Raw genomic sequence first — 24,699 nt, 5'->3', positions numbered from 1 at the left:
TTGGTAGCCTGGCTTTGGGAGTCAGAAGGAGAGTGAACTGTATTATTTTTCAACAGAATCTTTTTCCAGCTCCCACAGAGCTTGCCACTGGTTGCTGCTTAGAGCCGTCAACCCCAGAGAGGTGAGATCTGGGTGGGGTGGGATGGGGAGTCTGAAATCAAGGGTCTCTGAAATCAAGAATGGAAGAGCCTTGAGATGTGTAGGAGGTATACAGGGATACTGGGAAATGGGGATCCAGGGGAATGGGAGCTTGGAGGGACAGATGGACAGAAACTGATAAGTAGGGTAGGCATGGGGCCCAGTGTCCATGGAATTGGGAGCAGCAGCAGGAGTAGCAAGGTGGTGAGTGGTGTAGCACTGAGAGAGGAGCAGAGTGAAACTTGGGGACCTTACTGTGGGTAAGTAGTGAAAGAGTGTTTCCACTGATGGGTGAATAGGGAACAAAGGAACAGAAATGAAGGATTCTCACTGGAAGAAACAAGGGAGCAGGGAGGAGGGACTGCGATTGAATTAGCGACATTAAACCACGGGATTCTTCATCAGGTGACTATATTGAGGTAATGATTAAAGGAATGGAATAAATATTTGATCATGTGATCAGGTGTCACGTGATCAGAGTGACACATGATCAAACCTCCAGGAATGTCTCAAACCAGGTTTGGTGATTCTAATTGGGAGGCTAGAGGCCAACCTGAAGTTGGGCCTTGGGCCTTATTAGCATAATTCGGGCAAGCTACCGGCACCTCTTGCACCTCCACAGCTACCTCAGCCTTAAAAAAATAAATGCTGAGCGGGGATGCTGGAATGGAAAGGGGTCATTATTGTCAGTATCAGAGGAATCAGTGCAATACTCCATCCCCGGCTTCATGGGGATGAATTTTGAAAATTTAAAGAAAGAAGCCCCAGCCTTTGTTGGTACTATCCAATGTTTTTTGGGGGGAGGGGGTGCAAAGCAGACATTAGGTCCCTCATTTATATATGTAAGTGTCTAATGCCTGTCTTAGTCTGTCACCAGAGAAATCTCACAAGTGGCCAGGTCAATATTAGGTCAGGCGTCTTTCAGGTACACTTTGGGAGGGGACATTGACTCTTATTCTACCTATGTTTTGCACTTGCAGAAAAGGTGCAATGAAATCCAATTTTTACCCCCCCTGTCTACCTGTTCAGTTGGATTTAAAAGATGCCATGGTACCATGGGGAAGTCCGACTGATGCCCAGTGTAACATTTATCCCTCAATCGTAAAACAGATTGCCTGGTTATTCATCTCATTCCTCTTTGTGGAATTTCACTGTGTTCTAATTACCTTCTGTGTTTGTTTACCTAACAACAGTGAGCGTGCTTCAAAAGTAATGGATTGACTGTGAAGTACTTTGGGACATCCTGAGGTTGTGTAAGGTGTTACATAAATACACACCCTTTCTTCTTAATGACTACACATATGGGCAGATTTCTCGACATGGATTTCTAAATTTAGTACTGTTTCTCACAGGCTAAAATTAGATTAATATTCAATTTATAAATAATAAAGTCCAGAAGGTGATGCTGATGCAAACAGCTTGAGGCATTTTTTTAAATATAAATAATACTAGTACCGTATCCACGGAGTGCAGCGATCAAAAACACACTATAATTTTCTTGCTAAATTCTAGTGAAATTTCTGTGAAAAATTAAGTTTCTTTTAAGTTTACACTTTATGTACTTTATTTGTATTTGAAGCCTCCTTGAAGAAACCTTGGCAAGAATAGCTTCAAATATAAATTGGCAGCTGTCACACTCTCAATTTTAATTGTTTTACCAATAGAGGGAGCATTAACATTCAGAAAAGTAGAAACAGAAGCATTATTTTTCTTGTTTCTGATTTAAAGACACAAAAGTAAACAAGTATCTGTGGGGAAACTCAAAAAGGGTTTAATTATTAGGTGCTCTTCTCCATGGATCACTGATTGTACAAAACCCAAGTGTAGTTCAATATAATCCATATATAGTTTTGAAAAGTTGTCTTTTGCTCAACTGGGAGCCTTTCCCCATCGACCTGACAAAACAGTTTGGTCCTGTTCCCGGCCTGAGTCAGTGTTGGATTGTAATGGTAGATGAGAATGATTTCTCTTGATGTACCCTCCAAATTTCTCTTACTGTGGGAGGTACCTTCTCTATAAGTGTTTTTTGCTGCCACTCATCTTTTGGGACACCAAGTGCTTTGGCAAGGCTAAAGAAAAACTAAGGATCCAAATCTGAGAATTTAATTACAAAAATACCTCCTGTGTCTAATTTTAAAAGCATTATTAAGCTTGTAAAGGTTGTTTTTTAATTACCCATAATGTCACTTATTAGCACATTTCTTAGCTAATATCATCACTGTCAACGCCTCTTTGTCCTTTTGTCTATGACATCTTTTGGCTATCTCCACCTATCACTGGCCCTCTATCCAGCTCTACTTGTCCCAACCCCCCTTAAACCAGCTTATAATACACCTCGCTTCTATTTTTCCTTAGTTCTGTTGAAGAGTCATAACAGACTCAAAATGTTAACTGTATTCCTCTCCACAGATGCTGTCAGACCTGCTGAGTTTTTCCAGGTATTTTTATTTGTGTTTTTTATTTTTAATGGCTGGCTTTTCAATCCATGAAGTTACCTTGACTTCATTTTCAAGGTGAGCTGGATATATTTTGAGGATATAGGCTGTTTAAAATTAACCTTTGGTTGTTTACAAGTACACAATGTGATGACATAGATCTCATCAAAATGCATCACTGTGTCTCTTGTGCTTGTTATCATAATAACAAATTGGATGGACAGTGCTGCTGGATATAAAAACAAAAAACTGCGGATGCTGGAAATCCAAAACAAAAACAGTGCTCAAAAACTGAGTTCTGTTGAAGGGTCGTGAGGACTCAAAACGTCAACTCTTTTCTTCTCCGCCGATGCTGCCAGACCTGCTGAGTTTTTCCAGGTAATTCTGTTTTTGTTTTATGCTGCTGGATATGCTGTTTTCTAAACTAGAAGGACTTTCGCCAAATGATTTTGCTCCAGTGAATATTTAGAGTCCCAAATGCAATTCCTTAAAAGGAGGTACATAATGCAAAACATTTGCACAATTTTAAAGCAAGTTTGGAGTAGATTAGGAGCGCATATTTTGACATATTGGGCACAAATTTGCACTCAGCAGAGAACATACACAGTTCACTGCTCATCTCTGTGGGCGTTTACACTGTTAAAACATTGCAACATCCTCTACAGCAGTTCTGGGATCTGAGTGGACCATAGGCAAGCAATAGTGTATCCTCTTAACCAATCAGATTGAAGAATCCTTACAGAGACACATTGGGCAGAATCTTATCAAGCCAGTGGAGGTGGTTTTGAAGGCTGGGGCTTGGGGGAGCAGTGGGTAATCATGGGAACCGGCAACCCACTCCATGGAGGAGGGCAGCCAATTAGGACAATTAAAGGGCCATTTCCAGAATGTGCCATCATCTTCCTGATGTTGACGGGCCCCCTGCTGAGGCTGGAGTCAGGCAGCTGCCTGGTGGTGATCTCCCTGCGGTAGGCCAGGAGCCATTGGAGTCCCTTTCAATCCCCCTATCGCAGAGCCATTGCAGTGAGAAGGCCACAGCCATGGACACAAGCAATCCTGAATGTGGGCTCCCCCTCCACACTGATGGCCCTAACAGCTGGGGGCATTCTTTATTTTTACATTTACAGCCCACTTCAGAGAATGCCTCCATGCTGAGGTCTGCCACCTGCCTTAGCAGTACTCACCTCTCCTCATGGGGGCTACTGGTCATCCAGTGTTGTGGGCCCTCTTATTGATCCTCCCACCTTGGGAACCCATTCGCTGTCCTTATTTGGATGCAAACAAGGAGCTGGCCACCTCCTGGAAGAATCCAACTGTTGGAATAGCTCTGACCTATGCGGGCCACCCAATGGAGGGTCTCCCCCTCCAATCTAGCAGTTGTGGCCAGTATTTATTGCAGAAATATATAAGCTTTGAGACTGCGCCTCCATCCAGGACAGGTGGCACTTATTATTTGATCCATGCATTAGTAGTTAAATAGAGGAAATCGCTGTGAGAAATGTATCCATGTGTTTTTGTAAATGGAGATTCAAGCCCACAAACTCCAACCCAACACCCACTGTGAGAAGTGTTAAAGTCATAATTAGGTTAATTATGTGGCTAATTAGGTTTCTATTCATCAGTGTTTATTTTTAGCTCTGATTGATTGGTCATCCTGATATAAATAATAAACTAAACCTTGACTTTGAACTTTGCCTACCAGAACTTTGTTTGACAGATAAGTAGTGCTTATCGCTACAGCAACTGTTTATTTACTCACATTATCTATTAATGATCACTGTATTGGTATGAACATGAGCTAAAGCTGCTGTATCTCATATTTAATGCAAATTTATTACCTTCTGAACAACAATTTGTATTTATAAAATGCCTTGCTCATAGTAAAATGTTCAAGATGCTTCACAGGAGCATTTGCAAACAAAATTTAACACCAAAATTAGGCTTTATATTTCCCCACTTCATTAATGGCATTCTGTGGCTGCAGTGCATCCAAGCCAGGGTGGTATGTGATTGGAAGGGTACCTTGGGGCAATGATGTTTTTCTTTTGTATTTGTTTATGGGATGTATGCATTGCTGGCTAGGCCAGAATTTATTGCCCACCCCGTAATTGCCCTTGAGAAGGTGAGCTGCCTTCTTGAACCAGCGCAGTCCATGTGGTGTAGGTACACACACAGTGCTGTTAGGGAGGGAGTTCCAGGATTTTGACCCAGTGACAGTGAAGGAATGGTGATATATTTCCAAGTCAGGATGGTGAGTGACTTGGAGGGGGGCTTCCAAGTGCTGGTATTCCCATGTTTCTGCTGCCCTTGTGCTTCTAGATGGTAGTGGTTGTGGGTTTGGGAGGTGCTGTCTAAAGAGCCTTGTGTTCCCAAATACTTTCCCTCTTGTCCTTCAAGGTGGTGGAGATCACGGGTTTGGGAAGAACTGGTTAAGAAGCCTTGGTGAGTCGCTGTTGTGCTTCCAGTAGATGGCACCTATGGTATACCAGTGGGGGAGGGTAGCAGTAGCCGATGGATGGGGGTGAGGGGATGTTCAGGGGGGTGGGATGGGGGGTAGCAGTAGACAGGATTGGGGAGGGTGGGGGTGGGAACTGACCAATTATCTTTTGAGATCGGGTGGAGTACCCCACATTCAGTTAAATATGAGGGGACCTTCTTGCCAGTTAGTGCCTTCTTGTGCTGTGCCAATTCAGCTTGCAGTGAATGAAGCACTGGAGTCATTCAAAATTTATCATGGGATCTGCAAGAAGCACAGGACTCTAACTTAAATAACTTATTTCCCCTTTTAACTGTTGCAAGCATGCACTTCTGTCACCAACACAACCACCTTTTTCAATGTGGTGGGTGGTGCACTTCCAGCCATAAATATGCATACACTTCCTGGCCGTAGTTTGTTAGTTAGCACCTGAAAAATGGGCACTAGATGGCAAAATTCATGAATCATAATGGGGGCAGAGTTGAGGTTAATTTATTCTACATCTGGCCATATAACAACTTGGGAAAACCTGACACTGGAAGAGTTCGGTTCCCCACCATTAACACCCTTTCCACAAATATCTGACAGTTAATGTAACATTGGAAACAAAAACAAAAACAGAATTACCTGGAAAAACTCAGCAGGTCTGGCAGCATCGGCGGAGAAGAAAAGAGTTGACGTTTCGAGCTGAGCCTGCTGAGTTTTTCCAGGTAATTCTGTTTTTGTTTTTGTTTTGGATTTCCAGCATCCGCAGTTTTTTTGTTTTTATCTAATGTAACATTGGATATCATCAGTCCATCTGATAATATGGTGCACATCATTGCATTATTTTGTTAACTTCTTAGACTTATTAATCATAAAAGCTTTCTGATTACCTCTGTAGATACATGCTCACTGAGGGCATTGTCATCAGAACAGGTTCTTCATCTGCTATTGCTTCATTTAGCACCACAGACTGCAAATGGTCTATTGTGTCCAATAATTTCTCTGAGATCACTCTTTGCTGAAAGGTAAAAATGTACCTTTAAAAAGTTGTACAGCACAATTCCTTCAACTTTTAATAGTGCTATGATTTAATTATGAAATATCTGAGCTCATTCCACTGTAAATTGTCTGATTATTACCGTGTCTGTAGTCAAATTGTCCTGTGCATCATTTTCCACTGAAGCTTCCAGAACATTGTTAACCACATTAAAGAGGATATTGGCTGCAATGGTTCGTTTCTCAGGGTCTTCATCATCCACAGCACTGAGAGTCAGCAATGATTTACCCATATTCAGAAGGGTTGAACTAGCTTCCAACTTAACAGGAGATTGGAAAGAAATGCAGATAGTTCAATATTCTGCCTTGGCATAATGCAGTGAACCAATCATTTAGATACATTTCCCCTCTTCAATTATGTTTTCAATCAGGAAAAAGTGTTAATAATTGAAAATTTATGTCACTCTGGGGATGAATACCTCCAGATAGATTTTTCTGTCTCTACCTTCTTGCTATGCAGTTGGTTAGTTTAGTTGGCTAGTGTGGGGTTCAGAACAGTGCCAGCAATATGGTATTGATTGCTGTTCAGGCTGAGGTAGGCTCTGTAATCTGCCCCTTCACCCCTCCCCTGAGAGTGGAAGAGAGTGGCAAACCACCATGGGAAAAAACTGCTCAGGATGAAGTATCAGCAGAGTGAGCCAATAACCTGCCTTCAAGCAGAGCACACATGAATGAACGAACTTTCTTGCTACTAAATTGTTCAGCACAGAAAATTCCTGACAGAAGGCAACAGAACAAGAACAGCAAGGATCATTGGGGGGAAAGTGGGAAGAGGTAGAATAACAATTAACATATGAACATAAAAATTTGGAGCATGAGTAAGCTACTCAGCCCCTCGAACCTGCTCTACCATTTAATAAGCTCATGGCTGATCTGATTGTGGCTTCAACTGCACATTCCACCTACCCCAATAACCTTTGACTCCTTTATTAGTCAAGAATCTAACTACCTCTGCCTTAAAAATATTCAATGGCCCTGTCTCCACTGCTCTCTGGGGAAGAAATTACTGGAGGTACCTGTGATGTAGAGGTGAGTTCGTCAGGCCTGTGGGTTAGCTGTTTTAAAACTTCTGAAACTTCAACAGCCTTGTGCAGTGATGAGACATCCACAACAGACAAGTTTGAAAGCATTGTTTCCCTCAACTTGGGGATGTTTTTGGTAGCAGGAAACAGAAACAGACACATTTTCATTATACTTCAGTGAGTTCTTCTTTGTACAATGAACATATAATTCTGTTAGCTGGGGAATTATTCAAACTTGAGCCAGCGTCTATGCTCACTTAAATTAGATTGCTTGAACTGAGTTAGTTTAAGTGACATGGATTCTAGTTGAACTCTAGAGTTCAGACCCTTTTAGAAAGCAACTGAGATTTTGACATAAATGGTGAATGAGAGCAACTGTGATTCCTATGCAGCATAAAGCCCCAGGAAAAATTGAGGAAATTGATAGCCACAAGTTAGTTAAGTGACCTAAATATCAGAAATTACACACATATTAAAGTGTCATGGATCTATCAATAAATTCAAACCTAACTTTCATATTATATTGATGTCAGGTGATCAAAATAAACAACAGAGCTTCTGGTGTTTAAAAGTTATTTGTCTAATTATTAAATTGGTAGCTGGGGAATATTGGGGTACAATATCATTAATTTGAGTCCCTTTCCAGAAATAAAGGCCATGATTATTAATACTTTACTCATTTAAAAAATAAGATCTGTTACCTGTTTTTTGTCTTCTGGGGCCAGTTTGCCCATAGCTCCTGCCCTGGCCTCTTGATTCAGTACAGAAGAGACAGACTCAAATAGTTGGATTAGTAAGGAATTGTTGGTTGTTGCACCTGATATATCCTCTAAATTTTCTAATAAGAGTGTTGCTAGATCCTTGTCATTACCACTGTTTGAGAACTCATGAACCTGTAATTGGAATGGGCCGGGGGATGGGGGGTGTTGGGGTGGGGTGGGGGTGGTGGTGGTGGGGGGTGCAAAATTAAATGTAACAAGATTACCTTTGATATAGTTTATCCCTTTTTAAATTCATGATTCTTCTGTGACCCTAACCTGTTGTCAGCACACAAAAACAATCACCAGATAGGAATGCGCAATTAGTGTGAAGGAGTTAACCATTTTGAATTGGAGTTCAAATCCCACCATGGCAGTTTGAGAATTTGAATTCAATTTTTAAAAAAAGGCTTCATTTGGTGACACCACAACTGCTGAGGGCACTTTTCTGACCCATGCAATGTTGCAATGCCTGTATTAATGATATAGCCCATGTTTCTTCAGATATCGCATACCACATGCTATGCTTAATCTCCAATAATAGTCTTTCCCCATCCACATTACATTTACTATGTTTAATCTTCATTAATCTATATTGTAACAATTATGAGGTTTACAAGATTATTATATTTTGGAATAATGCTTGGAGCTTTACATTTAGGGTAAGTTAAGGGAGTAATGTGACCTTTTCCACAGTCTGCCTGACAGTAAGCCTGGGTGGTTTGATTGTTAGAGATCAAAAGAAGGCTTAGAGAACTGAGACGGAGAAGAAAGTGCAAACTTTTTTATGCTTGGAAACAATGGTAACAGTCTCTGAGTTGGCATTGAGTAGACTCTGAGTATCCTAAAGTCCCAGAAAGGTGTTGTAGGTATAGGATTGTAAACAGTTGTCCGATTAGTTTTAATATGAAAGGGAGTTGGGGTCAAGAATAGCTATTTATCATTTCTAATTCAAGGTTAATGTGTTTCATGTCGCCATGGTGAAGAGGATCAAAGAAGCTATTTTTGAGATCAGGTTACAGGCTTCCCTATAAATCAATGAATATCACAGACAGACAGCAGAGGTCCTGTGCGATCAGCAGAGAGAAAAGGTTGCTTGGCTTTGCGAGCTCCCGCAACCAGATATGGGAGGAAGATGGTCTCTAGTCAAAGAGATGCATCCTGCAGCCATCTAGGGATTCTGGAATGTTTGTTCTGGCATGGCCAGAGGGAAGAAGAATCACTGGAACAGGCCTTACCCTGGTGGTGGATTGAAGGAACTCTCCAAAAACTGAAGTAAGAACCTGGGCCAGCATCTTCTCGGGGCCCACTCGCCGACACGTAAAGTGATGCGGGGATACGTCGGGCATGCATCCTGATGTCATCCCGCGTCATTAAGATTTTCAATTCAGCGGGCATGCAGCCAATTTGGCTGCGTGCCCGCCAAACTGTCAATGACCTATTATGGCCATTAAAAAATCTAATTAACCTGATTGATGGACTTGCCTATCCAACCTTAAGGTCGGTGGGCAGGCCGGGAGCCCAGGTGGGCCCCGGAAATAGCGTGAAACCGCATCCACGGACGTGATGAAGTTTCATGAGGGTATTTAAATTTTTATCAAATGCTTAAATAAAAGTTATGGACATGTCCCAACTCACGTGACAGTGTCACATGAGAGGACATGGCAGGGAAATTTTTTATTACATTTATTTCAACTTTTGAATTGGAGCTGATCTCCTTGAGGCAACACTTTGCCTCAGGGAGATCTGTGCGCTTTTTTGCAAGCGTGCGTGAAAGAGTGCACTCCCGACTGAGGGAATCCCTCCCACCCGCAAAGGGAGCGCATAGCACTTCCTGGCGGACGTCACGCTGTGCAGGCCTTATTTAGCCCGCCCACCTAAAATGGCAGCATGCCCCCGACTGGGGGCGCCAATCAGAAGCCTGCCCGCCCACACCCGCTCCCAAACTCACCCCCCACCCCACCGCAACAGGGGAAAATGCTGTCCCTGTAAAAAGCCGCTCAATGTTACTATTCAGCGAAGAAGGGATACAGGAACTCATTGGAAGTTGGCAGCAACTGCGGACTGGTAGCTAAAAGCACTGTAATTCTGTGGGAAGTGCAACGGGTACTAAGTATAAAAGAGGAATGTTCCTCTCAGTAGCTGCCTTTCAAAATGAAAAATAGTGTTTCGCCATGGTGTTTTTCCTCATTTGTTACCGTAAACATTTTAAACCATGAAATCCTGTCATGTTATTCTTTCAGCTATCAACTAGAAGTTTGAATTTCTTTTTAAAAGTTATAAGTCTCTATGAAGAGCATATCAATAGTTTGCAATAACAAAACATACTATTCTTAATACTCATTAATACATTTTCCAGTATATCATTACATTTTATACTTAATTCTCGTAAACCTATAGTCCCAATAATATCCATTTCATCTCGGCCCAATCTTGTAGTCAGTGGTGAAGCAGAAGTAAGTACCACTGATCATATTTTAAATTAGTTTCCTAGCTTTCTCATTGGCTGCAGCTGGAACTTGTTCACCTGGCTTCAGTGAGGACCTGTCGGCGAGTGGGGAGGTCAATGGACAAGGTGCAATGCCAATGAAACCATGCTCCCTTTGACATCATGAGCTGAAGACATGAGCTGTAGACTCTTGGAGTCTACCTTCAGCTCCCCGGCAGGTCAGGGTTAAGTGTTTTTAATCATTTTAAAATATTTTCTTTAATCTATTTTTAATTTTAGCTCCCCCCAGCATCCCTGGCTCTGTTCACCAAACCCCTAGTAATTCACCTTGGCACTCCCTGGCCCTCCCCACCCTGCCCGTCATCCCCGGCTCTTCTCCGACATCCGTGCGATGAAAGAGCCAAGAGTACAAGTGAGGGGGGAGGTGTTAGGAGTGCAGGATGGTGCAGGGAGGGTGGGGGGCGGTGGTGCTGGGGCTTCCAGTGATGTGGGAATGTGTTGAATCTCCTGCTGAAAGGCTGCACTCCTGCCCAGGTCCTATGCCTGCTAAGAGCAGCCCTAAATAAATCAGTGTAAATCTTGAGCTAAGTACTGGGCAAACAGCCCAAGATTACATGCTGAGCCAGCAGGACCAGGCAGGCTCACCATAACTTCCAGATTCGACTGTGAGTCTGTTCCCCAGAAGTTGTGGTTCTGTTACAGCCCTAAATAGCTGCAAACCTCTCAGCATTCACCACTACTTGGACTGCAAATTCTGGGCCATTATTCTTTCCTCCTCAATTCACTGTCATAATAATTACTGATGCAGGCTGTTGAGAAACTTGCATTTAATAGAATATTCCAAATGTTTTGAAGCACTGTAAGTGATTAATGCCAGAATTGCCAGTGATATCCCAAGTAAACAAGGTGCTCCTAGATGAGGTTGGTCATTCAGCCCATTTTAAGACATCCTTCCAGCATCAAAAGCCACAGTTTTAACTCAGGGCGATAACTGAATGGGTGAGTGTATAGGTGGCAAAACCTTGGCAGAATGAGCCCTGGGAAATGTTAAGTCCCAGGCCTTGTCTGTAAGCCCTGCAGTCAGTTTCCCACCCGACACCAGCAGGAAGTGACATCTGGTATAAACCTTCCTTGTGAGATCCAGAGGAAGGTTAAAAACTACTAAACCCTTTGGGCATCTTCAGTCCCAGAACCTCTACTCACTAAGTTGACCTGTTGGGAAAGCCGCAATCGCTTCCCTGCTCAGGACCACGACTAAAATAATGGTAATAATAACAATGATTGTCAATGCCACACAAATCTCCTCACTAGACTCTCTTAACACTGGGATAAATACTAACGAACCCTGAAGATTAACTTACTCACCCATTTCAAACTGGTTTGTCACTCATATGCAATAGAACTACTGAAAATAAAAAGATGAATGGTGAGTTCATATCAAAATTCAAGATGGGACTGCAACCTCATGCAGTGAGAAAATGGATCTTTTCTGATAATGAGCAACAATTGAAGTAAATGGGATAAATTGAAATCAGCCCATCAAATCCCATCCCATCAAACCGGAAAATGCTGGAAACTGGACAGGCAGCATCTGTGGAGAGAGAAGCAGCCTTAACGTTATACACCCATGGCCTTTTATGAGAATTGGGAGTGTTTCCAGTATTTTCTGTTTTCATTTCATATTTCCAGCATCTGCACTTCTGGTGTGTACTTATAGAAGCTTCTATCTTATCTCTGACTTCCAGCAATTACTTTTTTCCCTTTTATTTCATCAGCATCTTCTGCTCTGTTTAGGTCCTACTTAGGTCCTTTCAGGAATTCATTATTCCAAGATAAGAAGGCAAAGCAAACAACGTACCATCACCGTAACAAGAATACTGGTAAAGGAGCCCACACTGTTTCTGACAGTGACTGTGATATTCAACTGGTTATCATTCTTTGAGTCTCCCAGTGGTAGGTAAGTAGGTGGCAACATCGGCTCTGATCCACAGTGTAAAGGAATATCTGAAAAGACATCAAACACCTCATGACCTAGAATTCTCTGCCTGCATGGATAGAGGATGTAGATTCAAGAGTAAATTTCAAAAGGGAATTGGATAAATACTTGAAGGGGTGAAAAAAGCAGGGCTATTTAGAAAGAACAGGAGGCACACGTATGATGGGCCAATTGGCGTCCTCATTTAAGATTTTATGAATCTACAATTAAGTTAATTCCTGTCTAGATTACCGACAAAATGAAATAAACCCCCATTTAAAACATACTTGTTAAATTCTGACACTACCATTAATATCCACATTGTTGAGAAGTTCCACATGTAAGTTTTTAAGTTATTGTTAGGCCACTATTCTTGCTAATTTGATAAACATTTTAAAATAATTTTCTCTCAATGCCATTGATATAAAGGAAATTTAAATATGCTAACGCCCCAGCAAAGATTCCACAATTCAGCATCCATGTTTGATAGTTGTTGTCTACTTAATTGCTATGCTCAAAGAATCATTTTATTTTTCTGATTTTATGGGAGGGATTTTAACCCCCTTGAGGGTGGGATAAAAATAAAAATAAGGGCAACTCAACCCCAGCTCACCTCCAACCCACCCACTTTCAGAACTAACAGAGCTGGGTCAGGAGTGGTCAGGGTGAGGTGACCAACAGCTCACAGGAAAGTAAGTTGGTCACTAAAATATTTTAGGGAGGCTCCTTGCCTCCATTTTCAAGCAAAGTTTTATTTTGAATAACTGCAGACTAGGTTTTCCAGGTCTCTGGAAACTCTGTAGCTGAAGGGAATTGAGAATGTCCAGATCTATCAGGTAAGTGCCTCGACAGCACTGCAGGAGTGCTGCCTTACAGCCCAACATACTTCCATGTTCGTCCACAGTGATAGGATCTCCACGATTGGCAGACTCCCATCCCTACGTTGCCTGACTCCCCATACCCTCTTGCAATGCCTGACTTTCCCTGCTTCCCCAGCATTTGATTTCCCTCACCAGCAAAGAATGAATGCTGGACTTATTTCTGATCCGTTATCTGGCAGCTTTGCAATCTGACAGCCAACCAGCCTGGTGAGTGGGAAACCTACTTGAAAAAGTTAAAACAGGGCCTGCTGCTAAACTCAGCAGGAATGACGGGAAATCTTTACTTCTAAATTCCCCATTCTCAACCCCCTCAACCTGTGCTCTCTTTCTGTGCGGGGACCAATGTCTTCAAGAAAAGGAACTCCAAAAATAATGTGTAAAACAGCATCTGGGATCCTCTTCATCAAAGGATGACTGTTTTCATTGTCAGCCATACATCCAACTCTCTAATGTATGATTGATATTCCAATGGAATATTTAAGAAAGAAATTAAGTCAACCAAATTGTCAATAGTATAAAAATGAAGGTTGGTAATCTATGATGTTTAGGCAATGATATCAGCAGCGCATTTAATACATTATCATTACTATAAATTTCTCCCATTTTGTCTCATTGATCCTGGAAAATGGGCATGAGAATATTAATGGGCTCCTCATGTGACTTGCGTAACTGTAAATAGAAACAGAAATTGCTGAAAATACAAAGGAGCTTCATCAGTATCTGTAAAGGGAATAATGGATCAATATTTCAGATATAGACCCTTTGTCTATACCCAAAACGTGAATCCTTCTTTTCTCTTTACTGATGTCAATGTGCATGCTCTGTGTTTTCAGCGTTTATTCCAGAGTTTGCCTTTTTATTTTTCTTTTAACGTTAAGCTGCAATTGTTTCTTTCTAAACAGAGATTCTCCTCAACTTACTCAATGCCTCATGTTCTTCCATGGTCACATAAACAAAGGAGAAAAATCAGCTACCACTGCAGTGAATGATGACATTCTCCCTCTCAAACTGGATAGAGATTTATCATTGAACATTTACCATTCCTACAATACTTGGTGTGGTGGAAAAGAGTTAATAATGTGTGTTGGAAGTTTTTTCTCAGGAGACACTTTTGTAACCATCACGCATATTGGACTTTGAACTTCAATCTTCACTTCACATGGACCAAAGTCCAAATAAATCTAAAAACCCAAACTCATGTCTTAAATCCATCAACACTCTTGAGCCAAACAGGCATTACCTGGTTTTACAAAGAAACAGTATGTAAGGCCTGAAGAACTGCAGGATGAGTTAGAGCTGCAGGTGATGGTGCATTTGATGCTGAATTTTGTTGAGGCTGTTGATCCTTCTCTGGGAAAAACATTGCAGGATGGCACTGGTAGAGGAGGCATCAGGCTAACAATGTAATCTTTGTATTTATAATCACCATTGTCACTTATCCCTAAAACAAAACACACAAGTTTACAAATATACAATTTTATCTCACTCCTTCTGTAGGTTCTAACAATATCAGAAAAAAAGACTTTGTAAGCCTTGACCTTCACAAATACATTTTCTGCATGGCCTGAATTTTTGGGATAGTGGGTCTTGTTTCTCGCCATCTGAAGAGTTGGCGGGGAACACATTCCTGCCAACTCCAACTGCCCCGCAGCCAATTTACGCTCTAATGAGCCCCCCGAATGTGACAGCATTGCAGTGGACTGAAGAGGAAGTCCAAGAAGATGTCGGAGACAATGTCTGGGAACGGGAGGCCCAGGTAAGTTGAAGGGATTCCCAGGGTGGGAAAGGTAGGGAAGGACTTGGGGGACGATTGGGGTCTCGGGGTGGGGAGGCCTGGAGGCCACCAGCCCTTATGGGGGGGCACCTGACTTCAGAAAGGGCTTCTGATGGAAGAGCTGCTCCATCCCCCCACTTCCCCCCCTGGATGTAACTTTGATGTATTTTGGGCTTCCCCCATGGAGGTTCATTCCTTCCACCAGCCTAAAAATTGAGGCTGGGTGGGAAACAGCCTTTGAGTTGCCATTAATTGGCTACTTAAGGGTCTTAATTGGGGCAAGGGCAGGCTTCCTGTCCAAAGCCTTGCCCACCCCAGCGTAAAATTGCTGCATGGTCAGGGCAGGTGGGAATCAGGAGGGAATCCTGACCCTTCAATTTCACACTCCCTCAGCCTAGAGCATAAAATGAAAGCCCATGTCTGTCACCTTCAAACAATATCTCTCAACCACCAATGGACTGAATAATACACTGGGGTGCTGAGGGCGGATTCCGGGCGGAATGCACCCAATAAAACGTTAATTGGGGTTTGTTATTTTCCAGGGTGGGTTTGAGTCCATTACCCTGCCCAATTAGTGTTAGAGGGTGGGATGTCCAGCCTCCAAAGGTGTTGGCTGTTCCCCCGGAACGAGGTCACAGCCAATAGATTGAAGGGCTCTTGGCATGGGACAGTGTCAGGGGACCCTGCATATGCACAGTCGCTTCAAACACAGCATGATAATTTGTCATTCAGCAGTTTGCAGGCTTCTCAGGTGAGTCCATTTTATTTTGAGTTTTGCTGTCTCCAAACCTTGGCACTCATCAGAGGTGGCATTCTTTTTTAACCTGAATAAGTTAACCACTTATATGCACGGAGGAGTTGTCTAACTGTTGCACGTTTCCTTCCAGGGATGTCTGTGCCTTTGGAGTGAGGGGAGAGGCGGGAGAGAAGGGCCAAACCAGATCCTAGATTCAACGAGGATTCACTTAGAGCGCTCCTTTGTGTAGTGTCCGACCGACATGACAGCTGATGCCTATCCTTTGTAGGAGGAGGAAGCCGAGCCAGCCATGTGCAGTGTGGGAGGAGGTGGCTGAGGAAGTCAGCAGTATTGGTCTGGTCAGAAGGAAATGGTCCCAATGCCAGAAAAGGCTCAACTACCTAATGAGGGTGAGTAAGGCCTCAGTATGTGCAGTCTTGTGCCAGTGTGCTACATGAATGCAGGAGGAAAGTCAATTTTCCTGGAACTCATGATTCAGCAAGGACATCTTTGATGACGGCATTCTGCATTTAAAGCTTTGGTCCATTTGTAGGGTGGATGGTTGGCTGAATGAGCATGTGATGGATAAGCACAGCATCTAGGCTGGCACGGACTCAGCTAATAATGAGCAGGCAGCATGCCATAAAATAATCTGAAATAATCTAATGAATGCACTCTTACACATCTTTTCAGGAGAATCGAAACTGCAGTGCCCATCTCTCTCTCAGATACTATATGACCCTGAGAGGTGGCCAGGAAGAAAATATTGCACTCAGCAACTGAACAAAGGTCTGTAACTTATATGATTTTAAATCTACTCATTCAAAGAAGCACTCCCAGCAGTAACAGATCTGCTAACTGCTGAGCTGAGACTCAAGGCTCAGCTGTAGCTTTTAAACCCACCCGAACAAGCTGCCCCTTAAAAAAATGGGATCCATACATGGCGTGATTCTGACTCTGAAGGCGTATTATAGCATTGGCAACGTATTATGGCAGTCAATTGGGTCATTAACAACCTTAAATACACTATGAATTTACATTTACATAACACGGGTGGGGTTCTGACTTTTAAGCCCGCCCACCTGCCATATTACAGAAAACTGGCATCATGATGTTGAGAACACCGCCCAACGTCATCATGCATGGTAATACATTTCCAGATGCGGGGAGCCCTCCCTCTTTGGTAGCGTATAATTCTGCCCGATATCTCTCAATCTGTGACCAGACAATTAGGAATCAAACCCAGAAAGATCAGCCAATCGACCAAACTCAGGCACACTTGTTTTTGACTGGGCGCCTAACCAACATAGCCATCCTTTGACCAGTCATACGAGGCCAACCATTGCATGGTGTCAGTGCGCGTGATTCATATTTTACACTGGAACAAATCCAGGATTTTCTCTGTGCTGTTGGGCAGATACAATCATTGGTGATACACCACAACAGTGCAATGCTTCATAAAATCAAGAACAATTGTCAGGGCTGCCATCAAGACTTTTTTGCTGCTCTTAGGGTCTGTGCTACTAAGTGGTTAGCTAAAAGGAGGTTTAAGAAACATACATTTTCTACCTCGGGTAATTATTATTAATGTTTAAAGAAGACACTAGTGATGAGGAAAAGATTGCATTTTGGTGAAATTTAAAGGACGATTAAAGGAGAGCTACCCACAAGGAGACAAATATTCAGCAAGATTTTTGGAGAGAACTCAACCCATCAGCAACCTTTGTCAAAGTTATTGGAACAGGGCATCAAAAAGTGACAGAGCAAATTAAGCAAAAGGAAAACCTAGGTAAAAGGGAGGTTGTGGCACAGTGGTATTGTCACTGGACTAGTATTCCAGAGACTCAGGGTAATGCTCTGGGGATCCGGATTTGAATCCCACCACGGCAGATGGTGAAATTTGAATTCAATTGAGAGTCTGATGATGACCACGAAACCATTGTCGATTGTTGTAAAAACCCATCTGGTGCTTTAGGGAAGAAAATCTGCCACTCTTACCTGGTCTGGCCTATAAGAGTCAATGTGTCTTAAGTGCCCTCTGAACAAGGGCAATTAGGGATGGGCAATAAATGCTGGCCTAGCCAGCGATGTCCACATTCCATGAATGAGAAAAGCCATGAGTCTGACTGAATGAGCAAGCCTGCCTCTTACTTCTGTTTTATGGCTGCTGAAGCCACAACAGCACTATGGGCGTGTGAAAGGAAGGTTGCCTTCTGTGCCATTCCACAGTGCCATTCCCATATACCTGTACTGTAGCCCCCCATCTCCTCCACCACACCCCCCACCCCAACAAAGCTAAATTTCAGGTCATGGCTGACCATTACTATCTTTGCTCATGGCAGCTCTTTAACCTGGTATAATAGCATAGCTCTCTATCCTTGTGTCCACAAATCCAGACTTTGGAGTTGTGAATTAGGCCAGAGAATTTATTGCTATTCCTACTTGACCACTCAGGTAGGATTAACATCAGTTCTAAGCCAGTTAGAACAGATTTGGACAAATGTTTTTTTAAGTTGAGTCTTCAAAACAACTGACTGAAAATAACATTACCTCTTAATTTATGTAGTCCCCTTTAACGCTATATAATAATAACTCTATAGTAAACACTATAATAAAACATCCCAAGCACTTCAAATGAACACTATATAAAGATTTAATCAAATTTTGACATAAGGCAATATTAGGGCATCTGACCAAGAACTTGGTCAAAGTTTTGAGAAGCATCTTACAAGGAAAATAGACAGGTGGAGAGTTTAGGTAGGGAATTCCAGAGCTTAGGGCCTAGGCAGCTGGAAGTTTGGCCACCAATGGTGCAGCGATTAAAATCAAGAGATTAGAGTTTGAGGAGTCCAGATATCTAGAAGGGTTGTGAGGAGAGTTGGAGGAAAGGCTGTAAGCTGATCAAAGTTACTTAAAAATCTAACCAACAGAGCAACAGAGCAGCTGCTGCTCAATAGCTCTGAGACTTACAGTATAGTCCAGTGCAGAATTGTAGTCTTGATTTCCAGAGAAGTCCCAGGAATTTGGAAACCAAATTTGAAAGAAGATTCAAGGCTCAGATAGAGCAGGCATGGTCTATGTTAACTTGTAGTTTGGACTAAAATGCACCCACTATTTGAGTCAGGGGAACTAATGGTGGAAGAGAGGAGGCAGCAGGAGCAAGGGCAGTGGATGGCCAAAAATAGAGGTGCAGAACGAAGAGTTCCCTCGAGAGCTGACTGCCCAGAAGCCATCTTGAAGGTCTTTTGGCTGATTCAATTTTGAACTGTTTGCTATGAATCAAATAATTATTCATTTGAATATTGTTCAAAAGCAATACCGGTTGTTAAGGAGATTGACCTGACTTACCTACTGCCCTCACTTTGAAAACTGGAGCAAATTTAACCAGTTCCTCATTTCCCAAGACCAACACACTTGTGTTTTCCTTCATTAATGTCAATGATTCCTGAGCAATGTTTTGCTGTTTGATATTACAAGCAGAAGGCAGATTAATCTAAAATAGAAAATATATCTGTATGTTACTAGATTGTCAGAAGTAAAGTAATATTAATTGTGATATTTAAAATATTCTATTTGTGCTAATTGTCATGATGATGTATCATGTGGAATATTAATCATTAGTTTCCTAAGCTGGTGTAATGCCTTAGATTGTTATAAAAACAAAGAAACAGCGAGAACTGCAAAGACATTGCATTTTAAAATGGCTGTAGTCAGCTACAAATTGGCCAAGTTTCTAGAAGCTTCTGAATGTGGCTTACCAGAGGATATGTCTAGGTAGTTCCCTGATGAACTTCACATTGTCTGAACTGTCTGCAAAAAATGACAACAAAAGGCCACCAGACTCCATGATCCCAGAAAGTCCCAGGAACAAAAAGGGGCCAATAAACCTCAGTATGCAAGGCAGATGCTAAGGACCCCCAATCTGCTTTGATGACATCTTGATAGCTTTGTCAATGGGAGATCAAAGCTCCTCCTTCAGTAATATGGATTGCCCCCCACTGTGTGCCAATAGCAGCTGTCACACAATCGGAACCCCACTTGTGAAAAGCTATGATTATAAGCTTGTCTGTTTGTTACAACAGAATAGTTTGTAGAAAGCAGTAACACCCAGAAAAAGCATTGCAGAATGTAACATCATCTCTCTCTCCCTGCTATTCTCAAGTTCAGACCCTATCTCTGTTACATTTTGGAATACATCACAGTGATAGAGAACTTCCATTGAAAGGAACTTCAAGTGCCATGGCATCCACTTGGAAAAGACAGATTACAGTTTAAAAGAGACTGCCTCTAGAAAAACAGCCAGCTTACATCGGCCACAACACCTGGAACTTCAAGACCATCAAAGGAACCTCAGGATGTATATTTTTTTTTTACTGACTTTAACTCTTATCAGTTCCACCTCCTCTGCCCTGTAACTTGTTCTGTTTTTGCATGCTAGTAGGTGCATGTGTTTGTTGTGGGGACCAGGAAGTGTTTTTAACTTTTATTAAGTCTTATACTTTTACCTGAGTGAGTTTTTAACAATAAAACTAACTCCTTGTTAACACAAGAAATCTGGCTTATTTTTTCTTATAGCTTTACATCAAGTACATAATGAATTGAAAAATCACAACTTTTAAAAAAAAATCAAACTCTGCTTTTGCCAACCTCAGGAGTGGGGAAGAGGAATTTATTCACCTCTCCAGAATTGGTTGTAACATAATATTTTAATAAATTAAGTAGTCTGCTTTTTTCCCTTTACCTGTTGTTTTGAAGGATTCAATCTATACCATTTATACTTGACTGGATTCTTGCAATCTTGACAATCGACAGTCAATGTAACATTTTCTAAGGGATCAACTGAATCGCAGTTGTTCTCACATCTAAAATATTGCACAAGATAATTCAGTTTCAATTTCAACTTAATGATTGCTATGTTTAGACAACCAAAGTTATTCCAACAAAATATTTATTTTTCACAGGAGCATAAGCACCTTGGGACATTTCATTATGTGGAAGGTGCTTTATAAACATAAGCTGTCACATTATATTTTGGGGATGTCAAATGTAGCTTCCTAATAAATAAGAAGTTATACATAGATGACACATATTTCCTACTTAGGGTCCCATCGTTAATAAGTCAGCAGCCGGGATCTCATTGCTCAGGCTCTGCTACATACCTTGTTCCGTCCTCTGGAATCCCCAAAGGACTTTTCTTCAACCAAGTCACTTAACCAGACTTACCAATCTTGGTTCCTCGACCAAACATTATTACCCAATCGCTTCATTGTCTGCAATGAATACTGAACACATACTGTTTTGAATATGAATTGGTCTGCAGTGAGGTAATATTCAGATAAAAACCCATTCTAGTCCAATTAGCTAACGCCTCCCTTTCAAAAACAATCTAATGTACATCTATAAAGAAATGTTTAAGCAGTTTGTCCCATCAATGTGGCTCCTATGCCATTTTAGACACCAAAAAAATTGGGGTGAATGCCAGTGATGAATAATGAGACTGTAAGCAGGAACAAGTCCATTTTAAAATATATGATATCCTTTTATATTTCCCCCTGAGGTCTGAGTTGCTCTGGAGTCTGGAAAGGTATGGGAGAATGGAGGTGTTTCAGAATTTCCTGGATAGAGTGAGAATTGTTACATTAGTTATCCAGTGGTAGTGGACTCCAAGTTTCTTGGAGAAGTCTGTGTCAGAATTGGTTGACAGTGGGTGTGGCTATTTCCTGGAGTTACCTTTGCCCTCCAACAAATTTGAGTGGATTTCAAATTTATGTCATTTGACTTTGAGTGGGCAAAGTCCAAATCCAAATCTGACTATTGTCTCATCCTTAGTATAGCATGCACTCCACCACCATCTACTGGGATGATAAATACTTAAAATGTCAGAGAACAAAATTACTTTATTCAAAAATTCAGCCAATAGTGGATGCTAAAATATTACAATCTCTGGATTTATGTCACTAAACCCATTCTATTTAAATTATCTTAGCTTTGTTGCTCATGCTTGTGCTCATTACTATCACCATCTTTCCAGGGTAAATTATAGACAAAATGCTTTATGGCCAGAAAACCTTTTGATGATTTCAACGGGAAACTATAAACTATAACCATAAAGTACCATGTCTAAAATGATATTCATTAATACTTTAAGAATTTAGTTCTAAAGTAAACAGGTACTACAGGTCCTGGTGAGGATAACAAGATGTAGACTAGAACTGTGAGCCTCTAGTTTAAGTATGATTCAGGACGCACATCCTAAATGGTGACTATCTACTAGGAGGCTGGGATTTCTGTCATGGCAAGCATGGAAATTGTTAAAAGATAACAAACACAAAAATGTGCCAGGTAATATTATCCCTAGGTTCAGAACCACTCAATGACAATACATTTGGAATCTACGCCTAGAATTACGATTAAGCCAGATATATATTTACACAAAGTCTACAATACTAAGCATGTGACTGTATTATTGAAAATGAACTCCAGACTGCATGGAAATCTGCTATCATTTGGGCTGAGCAGCATATAAAAATGACCTAGCTCACTAACTAGCCATCCTGCACAGAGTAATCTTCAATCCAAATGTTATTCCCATACCTGATATTCATGCCCTTTTTGCTCCTCTTGGTGAAGATCAGACATTTCTCTGCTGTACTGTTCATTGTGCCAGGTTTACTTACAGTTAGTCTGATTGAGATGAAAGAATTAGGTGGAGGTAGGCAGGAAGGATGGATAGTCAGATCCTGATGAACTGTATCAATTTTGTTGTTCTGCACACAGATGTCCCACAATGGCCAGCATACACCTTCAAAGACAAGAGAAAATATGTAGAAAGTAATGAAATACCTTCTGCTTTTAATGTGTGAGTCAGCCGCAAGTTGTATTAGCAACTGAAAAGGTATTAGGGCTAATCTTAAAAAAAATACACTACGATCTGAGGTTGGCCGGAGACAGTCACTATAACCACCACCATTTTACATCACAAAGGTTATGCTGACAGCTCATCAGTGTCAGTTCTAGCCTTAATGCCTGATATACATGATACAAGTTTAACATCAGTACAAAACGAAAATCACTTCTCATTAACACTTCAGCTGTACTGTTAATGCACCCTATTGTAAATAATTACAGCCTGGGGTGTTTTGCGTTGGTCCCCAAGATCCTTGGTGCTTTAGCTAAAATTAGTTGATCCTCCATCATGCTGTTGCACATGAGAGGTGAAGGCCAAAGGTACTTTGCAGGTCAAGAAAGTTTAGGGGGAAGCAAGATCATTTAACCAAAGAAGGAGGAAAGAGAAGATTGTAGAGAGGGAGAGGGAGAGGGTGAGAGTGAGGAGAGGGAGGGGAACTGGGGATCCTTCTGCCCACTGCATAATTATTTCCGTTCTTACTTACAGCTGGAGGATAGATATTTACTGGCACTGCTGGGTGGAAACAGAGTGATGGTGCCTTTATAATGATGTAAATAACCTTACTGCTCCATTCCAGTTCCAGATCCATCCAAAGAAAACTTGAGTAGGGCATTCCACCGGGTAGCTGGAGCCTAAAATAAAAGCAAAATACTGCGGATGCTGGAAATCCAAAATAAAAACAGAAAATGCTGGAAAAACTCCGCAGGTCTGACAGAGTTAACATTGTGAGTCCATAAGACTCTTCGTACATAGCTGAAGAGCCTGCCTGACTCGGACAGGGAGGGCCTTCTCAATATGCAAATTGGGGTCTGCAGATGTACATAGCACCACAATTTCCAATTTAGAACAGTACTGGGCAGAGCAGACATTGTGCCCAGTCTGCGCAGACTCAGCTGGTGGCAGCTAAAGACGAAGCCAGCAGGTAAATTTTAAGTATTTTTTGTTGGGCTGGGGGAGGAAGAATGCTCCTCTGGACTCCACCAAAACATCCTGCACCCCTTCTATACTGTCAAAACTCAAGAACACAACTCAGCTCCCTTACCCCAACCCATTCTATGGATCGACCTTCTTCCAAACCCATTTACCAGTTGCCTGGCCAGGAGCATTTATTTTCCACCCAATCTATGGTGTCAGTTAAGGCCCAGTTGGACTCTTGCTTCTGAGCCAGAAGATTGTGCATTCAAGCTCTATTTGAGGGACTGAGCCCAAAAATCCGGGTTGCCATTCCTGTAGTACTGAAGGACCACTGCACACTTCTGGAGGTGCTGTCTTTTGGATAGGACCTGTCCTCTCAACTGGACATAAAAGATGGCATGACACTATTTCAAAGAAGAGCAGGGGAATTATGCCTGGTGCCCTGGCAAATATTTATCCCTCGATCAACATCACTGAAACCGATTATATGATCATTATCACATTGCTGTTTGTGGGAGCTTGCTTTGTCCAAATTGACTGCCACATTTCCTTACATTGGAAGAGTGGCTATTGTTACAATGGTAAAGTTTATATGATTATTATGTTTTAGGACTATATCTTTTGATTTGTAGGAGGGTTATAGTTTGGGGCTTGGGTTACATGAGAGAAATCATGTGATTTGTACTGGAGTCTAGCTGAATGTAAGAGCTGGGTGTTAATTAGTAAGGATCAAACGGAAGACTCAAATTGTGTTATTAAAAGAGAGACAATGGATATTTCCATTTGAGGATATTCACAACTGTTGCCACGTTCACAATCACAATCAAAAGACTTCAAGGGGGGAAATTTCTGTTTGGTGTGTGGGGGTGGGCCCCACACGCTGAGGTGTAAAATGATGCGCGGTGACATCGGGCGTGGTGTCCTGGTGCATCATTCTGATCTTCAGTTTGGCGGGCACGCACCGGAGTCGGCTGCGCGCCTGCCGACTGTCAAAGGCCTGTTAAGGCCATTAATGAACCAATTAAAGATATTGACAGGGCTGCCTGTCCAACCTTAAGGTTGGCGGGCAGGTGAAGAGCCCAAGTGTCCTTTGCATTTTTCATGAAACCTCATCTACAGGAGGGATGAGGTTTCATGTACGGTTTATTACATTAATAAATATCTTTTGAACATTTCAAAAACACGTCCCAGC

The 24,699-nt window shown here is 41.9% G+C and overlaps 1 protein-coding gene across 1 annotated transcript in view; it reads right to left on the bottom strand.

Moving 5' to 3' along the window:
• Positions 1–24,699, bottom strand: part of pkd1l2a (polycystic kidney disease 1 like 2a) — a 160,319-nt gene that overhangs the window by 77,897 nt on the left and 57,723 nt on the right. Inside the window, exons 12-20 of the mRNA XM_041191701.1 lie at positions 22,280–22,487; positions 20,427–20,547; positions 19,034–19,178; positions 14,416–14,616; positions 12,178–12,323; positions 7,814–8,005; positions 7,107–7,232; positions 6,174–6,350; positions 5,925–6,052 (exon numbers count right to left, since the gene is read on the bottom strand). Coding sequence (XP_041047635.1) covers positions 5,925–6,052; positions 6,174–6,350; positions 7,107–7,232; positions 7,814–8,005; positions 12,178–12,323; positions 14,416–14,616; positions 19,034–19,178; positions 20,427–20,547; positions 22,280–22,487 — 1,444 coding nt within the window. The remainder of the gene's footprint in view (positions 1–5,924; positions 6,053–6,173; positions 6,351–7,106; positions 7,233–7,813; positions 8,006–12,177; positions 12,324–14,415; positions 14,617–19,033; positions 19,179–20,426; positions 20,548–22,279; positions 22,488–24,699) is intronic.

This window comes from Carcharodon carcharias, chromosome 7, assembly GCF_017639515.1.
Source record: "Carcharodon carcharias isolate sCarCar2 chromosome 7, sCarCar2.pri, whole genome shotgun sequence".
NCBI classification, from domain to species: Eukaryota; Metazoa; Chordata; class Chondrichthyes; order Lamniformes; family Lamnidae; genus Carcharodon; species Carcharodon carcharias.
The sequence above is the reverse complement of the archived record's forward strand: the minus strand, read 5'-3'. Positions and strand labels throughout refer to the sequence as shown.